Genomic DNA, 14559 nt, shown 5'->3' with positions numbered 1-14559 from the left:
CAAATGATAAGCTAACAATTTAACTAGATATAAAGAAATCACATCCCAATGTTAATAGGCATATGTACTTGCTAAATATATTTGGCTGAATTAATTCAGGTTAAAATTAAACTAATTATTCCAAAAGTTAATTATTTCTGGCCAGAAAATAATTTGGCTTTTAAATATACAGTGGAGTCTCACTTAATGAGCATAATTTGTTCCAATCTTACTTGTAATGCGAAACACTTGTTAAGTGAAACAATTTTTCCCATAGAAATTAATGTAAAATACGATAATGCGTTCCATGCCTAAAAATTACTCAAATGTTTTATGTATAATGTTTATTCAAAAAAAATTGGTACAATATACACTGTTAAGGAGCGTGAATCATCATCATCTTTTCTTCTAGTGTGGAATGAACCATCCTGGAATGAGAATTCAATTTGCAAAAACAAAACAAAACAAAAAATCACAACTAATATGTTTGATAAACACTCCAAAAGATATGCCAAATTCTTGAGTTATATAAAAGCCAAAATTAAGTATTAGAAATTAATTCATTTGACTAGAGGTAGGCAGTTATGTTTTCATCTCATATTAAATTTAATAATTATAAATAGTTAATTTTTAATTCAGACATTTCTAAAATTTAATTTAGAATCAGTCATTAAATTTAATGACCCAAGAATTTGGTATATTGTTTGGCATGTTTATTATATAACGGGCTATGGTTGTTGATGTCTATACGTAATATGTGTGAACACAAGTTTGGAAAAATGTGGGATCGTAAGCGACAATAAGATGCTAACAGAACGAGTGCTAAACACAGACTGGTGGAGCATGCCACATGCGCACAATTCGAGACTTCCCCTCTCCTCATCACTCATTATGCAAAACATCACTCATTAAGTGAGGCAAATTTTTACAATTTGTTTTACTCGTTATGAGAAATACTCGTTGTGCGAGGTGCTTGTTAAGCAAGGTTCCACTGTATTTAAACTTTATCTTTTAGACAAAAGACTGAAAATAAATGCCCGAAAGACTTACAGATAAAACATTTCTGAGATCTTTTGTCTCAGCTGATGCCCCAACAGGAATCAATATGGAGTCATGGTATATCAAAGCAAATTTTACAATTTATGTTTTTTATAAATAATTAACTTTTTAACATGGTAATTATTTAATATTAAACTATTCTTACATATAACAGCTATTTCATAAATCTACAAATACAGTCAAACCTGTTTTTATGCGCTCTTTTTATGTGCGATTTTTATTTGTGCGATTTTTTTAATGCGAATTTTTAATTTATGCGGTTTTTTTTGTGCGATTTTTTATTTGTGCGGTATAGTTGGCGACTAGTCTCGTGCGATTTGTCATGTCTCACGTTGACTTATTATAGCTAAATAAACTTATTATAGCATAAATGCACTTATTATAGTAATATTATTGCATGAATATGCGAAAAATGAAATAATTTACTTTTTAAGTCAACAAAACACCACCTGGACAAAAATATGTAAAACAGACGATAGACCAGACGATGCAGTCAAGTGCTGACATCTGTTGTCAATAAATTCTATTTCGTACAGTTTTGAGTTATTTTCTATGTGAGACTTTTTTTATGCGGTCCCTCTTGACCGCATAAAAAAAATATTTTTTAATTGTGTTGCGAAAACTATTTTTTACAGCCATTCGTGAAGTTTCGTGCTATTTTTTTTTAATGCGTCTTTTTTAATGCGGTCCCTATCCCCCGCATAAAAACAGGTTTGACTGTATTTAATTTCTTTATCATATTTGTTTTATTCCACCTTACATTTTACTGCAACACAACATAATGAAATTTTACCCTAGCTATGTATTGATAAATTTCTAAACAAGGCAATTTATAATTAATTAAATATAAATTTTCATAAAAGGTTTTCCTAGAGTTAAAATCTAAAAACTTTTTTCTAAAACATATGAATAAAATGAATAATAATATGACTCATGGTCTATATATAAATAAACATTAATCCTTTTACAATAATTAAACAGTTTTTTTTTTTATTAGTACCATTTCTTTGCTAAATCTTCCCACAGCTGGTTATATACTAGTAAATAACACAAACAAAACCTTCAAAAATATACCAGCAAATGTAATTTTATATAAATATGTATGATAAACATTTTAGATCCAAATAGGATCTGCTTCAAGTCAAAATGTTCAATTGAATTAGAAGCAGTGATCTGCTTTTTATTTTGTATGTCATATTTATGTTCTGCCAGCCATTTTTTAAGGGACTTCTTGGTCAAACTAATGTGGATCATATCTCTGAAATCTGTCATCTCTCACAGGTATACTATATACCCACAATGCATTGTAGGTGTTAATTAATGGCTTCTTTGCTGTTTCTTAATAACAAATAAATGGATGGGTAATGTCTGTATGTTATTGCCCATCTTCTATTATTAGCAATTTCTTTGTATAAAGCCTTTAATCCCCAGTCATAATCAATTAGTATATGTCAGTATGCTCTAAATCTTTACTATCACCCTTGTTAAGATTGGAAATGGTATGACCATTCATTCTCTTAATATAGTTCTCTGCTAATCTTTGCACCAATGTTCTAGGGTAACCTTGTGCAGTCGCTATTTCTTTAATATATTTTAATTCTTGCAATGTGTCAACAGTGCTTGTGCAATATGTGAATACTCTTTTTGAGGGCTCTAAACATTGCTATTTTGTATGTATAAGGATCATTTGAGGCCGCCAGTATGAATAATGGCTGGTATCCTGGTTTATAGTAAATGTCTGTTTTGATTTGGCTCATTTTAAAATAAACATTCAGGTCTAGGAAGTGGGTGTATTTGTCGCTGAATTGTTCAAGATTTCTTTGTAATATTTGTTAATATTTCTTTGTAAAAAGAGCTGGCAGAATTACAATTTAATAAAAAGTAAAAATACATTACAGATGGATAGTAGTCCTATCTTCACTACTTGCAATGTCCAATCAATGAAAAATTATATTTTTAATTGTGTTAGGACTGTCACCTATAGACATTTTAAACTGTTTTACATATTTGTGAGAGGCATTGCCTCTAAAGAAAGGTTATCTCTGCAATGGAAATAGTTGTTCCTGGTGATTGGACATGGCAAGCAGTGAAGATAGGACTAGTATCCATCTGTAACTGTATTTTTACTTTTTATTAAATTGTAATTCTGCCAGCCCTTTCTACAAATCACCTAAATTTGTTTACATTCTGAAATATTGAAGTACTAATTATACTAGCTCCAACAAATAAACCTCTTAATGCACTTTGAGCAGAAAAAGGTTCTCATATGTTATCTGCCTGATGATAAAATAAAAATGAATTTTCTTAATCCAGCTTTATTAAATCTTTAATCAAAACTAATAAATGTCAATATCAATTAAAAACATTAATAGTATTTCAAAACAATCAAATATACAGCACTAAAATACATTATAGTGAAACATTTAGTAAACAGCTGTCTATGAATAAAAACTCAGTCATTAAGAGGAATGATTATGTAGACAGTCTTTACAAAATTATATATATAGATATAGCAAATAAAAGATCATTTATTACTTTCAATTACGTTGTAATATGTTACTGTTTATGCAATTTATTTGACCTATATAATAACTTTATCTAATTATCTTTAATATAAATACATTTACAGTGAAGCTAACTAGGTATATTTTATTGTATAAAAAATTGGTAATTTGTATAAACATAGTTTTATTAATCAGAAATGTTCAGAATGATAAAATAAAGAAAATGTGATCATTTTATTTCACTTGAAAATGATTTTTGTTTAGAGTAAACCTATAAATATTAACATATATTGATTGAAATAAACAACATACCTTGTATATGAAATATATATATACACATACACTATAATTCTATGTCAATTTAAGAAAATTTGTATTTGTTAAATAGATTGAACTATTAGATAGTTATTATTAATAATTAATTTTTGATGAATACACATCCTCTAACATTATTAATTAATCAAATACATATATAGTGATCTCAAAGTTAAACAAGTTCTGTACTAGAAATAGTTGATTTAGAAAATTAGATACTCTTTTTTCAATCATTTATTGGATAGTTAATAATAACACAACATATTAATCTTATTGGTGTACAATTAGAAAATTCATGATCATCATGAATCTTTCCATGAAAATCACAAAACAATGATTTTCTTTAATATTCAACTTAATATATTAATATTGTTCTGATTACCAAATGCCAAGTTATATAAAAACATACATAAAATAAACCAGTGGGAAAAAAATCTTATATTATTTGATATTTAAACAATCTAATATGTTTATTATTGAAATCTTCCATATATTAATTTAGCTACATGAAGATATGAATTATGTATACTGTTATATATTATATACTGTATTACAATCTTAGCAATATTTTTTATACCTAGCATATATTATACACTTTATACCATATGTAAACTTGATTGACTAAACAATGCTCCATTTCAAATATACAGTATATGTGTATAGAAATTGCAACAACAGTTTCTCTCTTTTTTCTTTATTAAAAGAAAACAAATATTTAAGTATTTTTTTATTTCCATAGAAACATATCTAACACATAATATGATTATAGAGCTATGTTATCAACAGAAATAGTACTACTACTATATTATACTTTTTATAGATCTACTTGTAAAGTTACTTGTACAAAATGTCTGTCATTTCATGATGGTAAACAATACCTTTAAAATATAACTTTTAGCATATTCATAATTTGTCCATATTCTTGCAGTAAATAAGAATGTTTAAAATAATTTAAATTACGTTTCAGTGTGTATATGTATATATATATAATCCGAATTTTATTTCGATTAATAAATAGTTTAAGTAATCTTATCTGTAAACATAAGTAAAATAATATATGAAACACTTGTTAAGTCAGCAAATATTAATAGATAAGGTAAAAGTAATATAACACACCTGTTTGGTGCTTCTTTTAATTCCCTTATACACTTTCCATATTAAAGAAGGACCAGAACTTGCTATTAATTTCTCTATTTCATATTCTCTTGTGACTGGATTTCCAGGCAACACAGTACTTAGACTACTGACAGTACTTTTCAGTTTATTTAACATCTCCATTAGAACAGGAGTGTTTTTAAATAAACCAAATTAGATTTTACCTCGATAACGGAGTTCATAAATAAAATTTGTAAATAACTGTTACATAGCTAATAGTGGATAAAATCTCGAAAACCACTGACGAACGACCAAATAAATAACATATTCCCTCTGGTGTGAGAAATCTACATTAAAAAAAAACTATAATAAAATTATTCAATTTTTCTTTTAACATTTAAAATTTTTACTTAAAGAAATTCTATACTAATAATAATGATGGTGATGGATTTTGAAAATAGATTACTTTATAAAATATCATGTATACTATGAAAGTTTTTATTTAATTACTTTCGCTCTGCAAGAAGCCTTTTTTTCTTTCTAACTCGTTTTAGGTAAAAACATAGGCAAAAATGACATGGCCGGATTGCTGAGGCAGTAATGGTCTTCCATTCTCTGAAATAGGGTTCGAATCCTGCTCAGTTTTTTTTTTCCTTGTTTCTGTCTAGGTTAATATGGAGTATTCGACTCATATAGGCCGTGACTCCAAGTGAATGTGACACGGAAGCATACGTCCGATTAGCCGGCCGTTTAATGGAATGCCTTTACGCGGGCGGGGAAATAATGCCTTTCGGGAAATCTTTTAAGGGAAACTGGCCCATATTCAAGCGTTACAGACGTGGAGAAAACCCGAAAAACTCCACGTGGCTAGCCCGTCCGAGCGAGGCGTGAACCCACGACCGAACTCCTAGTGTTCAGGGAACGATAGCCATTGGTGGGCCGAGCTCTGCTCAGGAACCTCAGAAGTTTTTTTATGGACGCTCTCATTGTTAATCTAGTCGAGTCTATTCTGCTTATGATTTTAAAAACGTTCTTTATTGTTATTTCGGTAAAAAGAATAATAATTATAATAATGATAATAACTGGATTTCGATCTTGGGTCTCCCAGAAGGCCTACCTGGGAGACTCAAGATCGAAATCCAGCGAACAAGTTAAGAATTCTTCATGGACAGTCTGTTCTGGATATGTCAAGCGCCGTTCTTCGTTACCCGGCTGCTCCACCGGGGTTTATCCAAATCCACGACAGGTATGATTAAAACGCCCTCTTAGTACCACAGAGCAGAGTAAAAAAAAAAAAAAAAAAAATGAAAAATTGACTTTATCCATCAGTAGTCGAATAAATAAGGCCAATTAAAGTACTAATAGTTGATTCGAGATTCGTGCTTGATGGACTGCTTGAATGGAGTTTTCTAAATTTTCTTCGCCTGTCTAACACCTGAGTAGGGTTTTTTTTTTTTTTTTTTTTTTTAACTCTTTCCGCCCTGTGGGCACTAAGAGGACCTCTTTTAGTAGGCCCATTATGGGTTCGGCTAGGCCCACAATGGGGCGACCGGGTGGTGAGGGACGGGGCCCGACATATCCGAACGGACCACCCCCCGAAAAATTCCTGGGGATTATTCGACCCGTTCGGATTCGATCCCGGGTCCCCCAGAGCGGTAGGCTGCCACCTTTACCGCTCGGCCATCCGGCCTGAGTAGGGGTTAGAAAGTCATCACAGTACAATCTTCAGAGGGATTCTGCAGATTGCCTTGTGTTGCGTTACTTATCCCATCAAACCGAATCAAATCAAAACGATATTCATCAAAATTCTTAATTATTTTATTTTTCTTTTTAGAAATTACAAAAATTTAAATTTACATAAAGTTATATAGAGATGATTAATGCAATAGTAGCATACAAATCAGATATTGGCATTACAATATATAGAGTATATATACACAATTTAGAAAAAGTTACAGTTGATACAGTGGCGTAGCGTAGTGGGGGCGGCAGGGGCGGCCCGCCCGGGCGGCACTTTTAGGGGGCGGCAAAATTTCACAATAAATAATAATATCTTGTAAAAATTTGAACCATTTCATTTCATATTTTTGTCGCATTTACGATTCGGACCAATTGAAATGAGCACGGAATTTTTCATTACTTATACCTAAATAAGGGGATGGCGAAATTTTCCTCCGCCCCGAGCGGCTGACACCCACGCTACGCCACTGAGTTGATATTTATTCCTAGATTATTTCATGTTGAAAGGAATGTTTGGGGTACACTTCTTGTTATGAATTCAACAAGCGTTTTTCTTACATCTTTCACCCTGTAGATATTAACAAGGCTATTTTTCCCATATTCATTATGGGTTCGGCTAGATCCACAATGGAGACTACTAAATGGTGTAAGTCGGAGCCCCGACATAGCCGTGAAATATTGTTGGGATTAAAAACTATTTGTAAAATTTAACAATGGATCGTTATTTTACAAGTTAAAAAAGTTATATTTTAAAAAAGTCTAAGTTTAAAAAGCTTCTCAAAATAATAACGAGAAATTTTTCTTCTTTATCATTACCGATTTTCGAGGAGAATGTAGTGCTTGATCACTAAATGTATATATATATATTTTTTTTTGTGTGTCAATTATTTAATTTATTGTATTGTAGTTAGAGAAACGGAAATAAATTCCGTTCCGTTTATATCGTCGCGTACCAACCCTTGACGGGTGAGGTTTGTAAGCGGTCATTGGCGGATTGACGGGTCACGTGATACAGAAGTTCCCGGATGGTGGGAACTTATAAAACGTGCGTGTGGTGACGTTGGAGTACTTTTTTTTTCTCTCTTGGAGATTGGCCTGGATCGAGCGCGAAGTTTGCTAACGGATTAGAAGGAAAGAATTGGAGCGGTGGAGCTAGGAAGAACAATCCGGATCCATCGGCGTGAGGAAACAGTATGTGCCTTTTGCGACAATAGTATTTCGTGGAGGAAGGAACATTCATTCAGTCATCATGTTTATTTCGCTGGAAAGGACTTTTTCCCAACACGTGGATGCCCCATTTCCCAATCGACTGAGTATAATGTGTAATTCGAACGTGTATAATTATCGTCTGTAAATTAATTTGTATCTTGTTAGGTTAAGTCTGTGTTTTCTTTTTTTCTCTCTTATGTTATTTAATTAATAAATTTTGTTATTGTGTAAAGTCCTAGTTTTTCTTACAGATATTTATGTCTAGATTGTTTCGCTCATCCCTGACATTACAAGAATTATTTAAAACTAAATGTTTACTTGGACTAAAACTTTTTTCTAAAAGGAACCAGCTTTAAATAATTCTCTTCGAAAATAGGTAATGATAGAGAAGAAAAATTTCTCGTTATTATTTTGAGAAGCTCTTTAAACTTACACTTTTTTAAAATATAACTTTTTTAAATTGTTGGGGTTGTTCGCGTAGATTCGATTCCGGGTTATCCAGTGGTAGGCTGACTTCTTACCTGCTTTTTTATTTTAACTCTCCGTCCTGTTGTAAGCCGACTTTTAGGGGCAATCAGTTAATTGCGCGTCAGTGATGGTTTAGGGTCCTTTCGTATGTGGATAGTGGCGGCGGATACAAAGATGACAAGTATCTTACGAAAACAGTTTAATTTTAAACATAAAATAAATACTAGAAAAAAAAAGAGTTCTTTAAAACAATCGGTTGTTCCTGGGCGTCGATGTTGTTTCTTGTTCGTCGATCGAAGGTGGCCCTGGGGCAGGTGAGGAGACTCCGTTGATTTGCGTGGGCGACATGTCTAAGTCCGTAGTGGCACAATGGACGGAAAACTGCGTTTTTCGCGTTGACTAACCGTGTGCTGTTGCACAGTTTGCATAGTATACGAAAAGTGAGTCTGTCCTTGAAGATCGAGGATTATATCAATCTCCATTCTTCCTTTCATTCCTTCTGATTGGCCATTCTCCCTCAATCACGCTTCTAGAGTTGCCAACATTTGCCAATTACTCGCCTGGAGGATTGCCCCCCCCAAAATAAACAGTCACAATATTTTATTTATTCGACAATTATATTATCATATACGAGTACAGTATATATATTTATATATAGTATTACACAGTTAACAATCCAACATTATTTTATATAGTAAGTATAATTTTAATGCTTCTTATTTCTTAAAATTATATTTTTTTTCTGATTATGCTACTTGCAACAATTTTTTTTTTGGTCATGTTGAAATAAATAAGAATGAAAAGCTTCGCAGCTCACGTCGAAATTAATTCGAATGCCTAACTCTGCTTTAACGAGCTCCACTCTCATTCTACTTCTATCATTTCTCCAAGCAGATTCCATTATAGAAAAAATTCTTTCCACAAATGCATTGCTTGCAGGTACGCTTCGAACTTTGCCAACAATTTGTTTGATTTCAGTCAAGGGTTTTAAAAATAGACAGCCATATTTTTTCTGTTGATAACTCCTCATTTCAAAGTTTTTTTAAATTGTTCTTTTGAAGTAAAATTATTTTGTCATATAGAATATCTTCATTATAGTAATAAGTATTAAAACTTTATCACAAAAAAGGATATTTAAAAAAATTACTTCTACATTTTCAATTTTTACTTAGAAATAAATGAATTCATTTATTAAAGGAGACAAACAAAAATTTATTTGAAAAACACAAATAGAGACCCAAATAAAACAAATATTTAATAAAAAACGTCGAAACACCATTTTAAAGTGCATTTTTATTCAAATAATATATTTATAAATGTAGCCAAAAACGCAGCCAAGTCAAATTTTTGTAGCCCAAAAAGTAGCCAATGCGCCAAATGATATTTTTTATGCGAAACTGATAAAAGGATAGCCAAATTTTGCACAAAGTAGCCAAATCTAGCAACGCAGCCTATGGTAGCGAAATATGGCGACCCTTCCAGTAATCTCGATGACATGAGTGTTTAATAATGAAATGTAGATGGCGCTCAGTGGCGTGCCGTCATTGGAAGTGATGGAAGCGCCGATTCCACCTTCCAATGACCTTCCCTTGAATTTTATAAAATATAAATTTTCATATTTTAACGTACTTTGAATTAATTAAAATTAATATTTTATTATAACTGCATTATGTATCTTTTACAAATTTCTATACTACATGTGAAAAAAAAAAAAAACGATAAGATTGCTATTGTATATTCGAATAATTCGGTGGCGGAAGGAATGTCGAAACCGGGTCAGCCTCCAATCAACCAGATTATATAGGCATTAGCACATGCAGTTTACAGTGCTCCAACCTCACCCGGTTTAGCTGGTAGAAGCGACACACTCGTAAAGAGTACGCGACTTTATATCCCGGAGCGGTTGTGGGCTGTTAAGCCGGATGCACACATGCGGCGCGGCAAAGAAAAGCGGCAGAATGACGTCACTTTTTCTCGCCGCAGAGGTCTATTTCGTGCCGCTTTTCTCATGCCGCGAAAGTTGGTCGAATTCTATCTTTCGCGGCGGCCGCCGCCAAGACGCATTTCTATCAGCCAATAACATTTCGTCTGGCAGTCACGTGAGAAAATACAATCACGTGGTGTTTTAATGGCGGAAAGTTCGACGTGGTTAACCGAGATAACTAACATCAGAATAATGAGGAAAGAATAATAAATTTAACACAAATTCTACACAGATACAGTAATTATATATCATTTAATTTAAAGAACAAAACCGAATCTTACTCGAAATAGTATTCTTTATCGAGAGATCTTAATCGAAGAATAAGCCTATTTTGTACATCAGTTCTTTACCGATCCAACAAAATATCTCGGCAAGATTCTTGCCAATACGATATCTCTAATCCAAAACATTCATTCGAATCTTCGACGAAATCTTCCAGCTAAATAAAACGAGCCGTACAAAACAAAATTTGTAAACACGTGGATAGCGGTGCGTCGATATCGTTCGCCATCTTGAATACTGAACGCATACGCCGAAATGTAAACGGATTGCCGCTTGTGTGGTCGTGATGCCGCGCGGCGAAGACGCGTTTGCGTCACCGCTTTTCCTTGCAGCGCCGCATGTGTGCATCCTCCTTTAGCCGCCTGCTAGATATTCGGCCACTGTCGCCCGATTATGTGAATAAGGAGGAGACTAGATCAACGGCGGGCAACCCGCGGGCCAGCTACGGCTGGCGAAAAGTTTCTATCCGGCCCGCGAGATCTTTAATAGATTATTAAATTGGAAAAATAACTATTAATTAGTTATTTTTCCAATTCTTTGTAATTTTCGAAAACGATAAAAAAAATAAATGTAGTAATTAACTTTTTATTTATTTATTTCATATTTGCAGACTAAAAAAATTACGAGTCACAAGAAGGCGTCAATTAACTACTACGGCGCGGAAAAAAACGTAAAATTTATTCTGGCCCATGTTATAAAAAGGGTTGCCCACCCTAGACTAGATTTATAACAACCCAACCGATAGGAGTTTACTGGCACGGTTTTATGATAGTTCTGTATAGTTGACAGGAGTTTAAAAAAACTCCATTAAAATATTTGATATATTTATTCTGCGTTTATTCCGCTCTCCCATCTTATATTACTTACGGATTTCGATGTTAAACCGGTGACATTACGATTTAGTATGTCCCATCTGTAAGGGGATGCAGAAAAAACGTGTACAATTCTAGTACAGTGTTAAAAATTAACTGTTACTTTGGCAGCATCATTTACAACCAAATTTAATGAATGAGACGTACAGTACATACAATGGTACAAAAAAAAAAGCTTTAGAATTTATTTTCCTTAAATTTACGATTTATATATCCGTTGTCATAAAAATTTGTCTTTCCACTGTTTTCCCAAGACTACAGATATTCAGGTACAAAGTAACTGGTTTCGACTTATTTCTACTTAAGAAGTGACTAAATAATTAAGAGATTAGGGAATGGGGACATAAATAAAACCCTGTTGAAAGAGCCAGAATTTTACTTCAACAAAAGCTTAACAGAACCAATCACTCGCTCAGTACAGTGGGAAACTGATTTCCGTGTACACCTGGTATTAAAACGAATTAGTTAGAAAACGAATGACTATTAAGTTTAACATAGTTAGATTTTTACAGCTACGGTGAGAAACGTTTAAAATTTACAACAGCCCTGTGGCGTCCTTTGAGATATACTAGTGATGCGACAAAAGAGGCATTTGACATTGACCGGTATCGGCACCCTCGGGATTTGGCACGCAAACACTCACTACACACCTACCTGGACCGTCACTAGTTCCATCCATTAGCTACTCGTATCAAGATATTTGACTAAGTGGATTGCTTTAAGATTTAAAAAGTAAAGAATATTTTATGTTATTTTTATGTACGTTTCTTTACAAAGCTATATTTTAATTATAATTTTATTTAAAAGTATATTAATACAATCGAACAATACATTGTACCAGGTATGTATATCCACCGCATATTTTATTTCACCGAGTAAGTTTTTATAATTTATTTTTAATTTTAGCCCTTATATCGTGGCTAGCGATTCAGAATGTAATTGTGATATTAAAAATACATTTAGAGAAGTCTACAGTTTTTACTGGCTTATCGAACAAATGAATACGAATGGACCCTAGACCAGTGATTCTTAACAGGAGGGCCGCGGCCCCTGGGGGTCCATAAGAAGTTTGCCGGGGGCCGCCAAATTATGCAAAATTTCCTTCAGAATATAATAAAAAGAAAATTGATGTATAATCCGAATATCGTATTGAAAAGTGAAATAAGAAAGATAAAGTTTTTCTATTTAGTTTTTATTTATTTATTTTGTATTTCTTCCTACATACAACTTTGTTAGTACAGAAGAAATAAATGCAAATATGCTATTTACACCGCAGTATTTACTTCTTTTATTCCAAAGCAATTTTAAGAAACTATTAATGCTTGGAATTTTAAAAATAATTAGGAAAAATAGTAGGCTTTGAAAATTTAAATATTTTTGCAAAAGATATGCAAAATCCTTAGGACAAGTGGGCGTTTTAGTTTTAGTTTAGTTTTAGCATCGACATTGGATCGATTTATCGACATGTTTCTTATTTTATTTTCTGTTAAAAATTAATGAGTTTTCATGTTTAATTGTGAAGTTTGAATGTTTTTTAATAGATAATGAAATAATAAAGTTATGATTTACATTTATTATATAAAAAATAAAGCAATAATAAAAAAATCAATTTATTATAGATAAATTATCAAATATAAATTATTAAAAAATGGGGGTCACAAAAAAATTATGAAATATTTGGTGGGCCGCGAGTATAAAAAGGTTAAGAACCACTGCCCTAGACCATCACTGACGCGCAATTAACTGATTGCCCCTGGAAGTCGGCTTCTTACAGAAACACAGCTTCCCTGTCATCAAATGTCACGGCACGCCACTGTGTTACTTATGGCAACGAACATGGAGGCCCGACTGACCTCTCGTATGGGCGCCACCACACGCCGCTATGTGCTAAACTAGTGATCGATTCACGGTAGTTCTTGAACAAAGTAAAAAAGGGGGGAAACATCTACTAAAGGCAATTTTAACGGCAAGCGACGGGACTCCCGATCGCGATAGCGAGGCCGACTTAGCGGAGAGCGACGCGACTCCCTATCATCGCGCGATCGCCGGAAAAAAATATGATAACTTTTTTATTTTTCGTCTCCGGTCCAAAAGTAGGGTATCGTTGAACTCGTCTCGGTCCCCTGAGTTCAGATATATACCCAAACTCACGAAATTCTATAGGGAGTAATCTATAGTATACCCTAATAAATTTATGTTGAAAAAAACCATCAACAAGAAAAAAGGGGAAAACGAAAAATGAATGTTTTATGTCCATAAAAGGGCATGTCTGTAGAGATTTCCAAGAAAGTCAGACTTCTCAGGTTAAAACAATAGATGAATTTGAGTACTTAGATCGAACATCTTCGGTAGGAATCGAATTGTCAGCCGATGTTGACTCATCTAACGACCTGGGTTCCGATCTCGTTACAATTCGTAGCGAAGGGGAGGACCAATTAGAGAGCGGAGGCAAGTCGGCATTGACCTATCGGAATGTTCGATCTGGGACTCAAAGGAAAGTTATAAAACCCTAAGAAAAAGAGGAGGTGACGTTCTCGGTTATTAGTTCTCTCAGTTCTCGATTCTAGTGCTCCTCTCCTGGATTTTTGCTACGGTGATTCAACAAGGAAAGCTTGTTTGACGTCCAGGAATTGGCTTCGTTCTCCCGTCCCGTCAAGTGTCGTCCCCGTACTGTACACCCAGTTGCCGGAAGTCATCTCTTCAAGTTGTGCTGTCCATATTACGTTCGCCGGAAGAGAAACAATCGTCGGAACATTTGAACTTTTTGTACAGACTGGTTTCCCATCTTTGGATAGGCATTACGCCTTGTTATAAGAATAGTTGTAAGAAATTTTTATTTTATTAAATGGTTTTGAGATGGAAAACCTGCCTCTGTAAAATTTTTCTACTCCCACACGGCAGTGCTGACCGCTCGACTGTCGCGACATCTTTTCACCCAATCGGCTAACCTCACAACACTAAAAAATTAACAATAACAAAACAAATAAGTTACTGTATATATTAAAATTTCTCGGCAATAAAATACAATTTTAAAACTTACTGTAAATACATA

At 33.3% G+C, this 14559-nt stretch overlaps 1 protein-coding gene across 1 annotated transcript in view; it reads right to left on the bottom strand.

Moving 5' to 3' along the window:
• Positions 1-5277, bottom strand: part of LOC136970106 (SCY1-like protein 2) — a 50019-nt gene extending 44742 nt beyond the window's left edge. Inside the window, exon 1 of the mRNA XM_067264487.1 lies at positions 4974-5277. Coding sequence (XP_067120588.1) covers positions 4974-5135 — 162 coding nt within the window. The 5' untranslated portion in view covers positions 5136-5277. The remainder of the gene's footprint in view (positions 1-4973) is intronic.
• Between the last annotated feature and the right edge of the window lie 9282 nt (positions 5278-14559).

This window comes from Centruroides vittatus, unplaced genomic scaffold (assembly GCF_030686945.1).
Source record: "Centruroides vittatus isolate TY-2023 unplaced genomic scaffold, ASM3068694v2 contig_19, whole genome shotgun sequence".
NCBI lineage: Eukaryota > Metazoa > Arthropoda > Arachnida > Scorpiones > Buthidae > Centruroides > Centruroides vittatus.
Note: the sequence above shows the minus strand (reverse complement) of the source record. Positions and strands in the feature narration are given on the sequence as shown.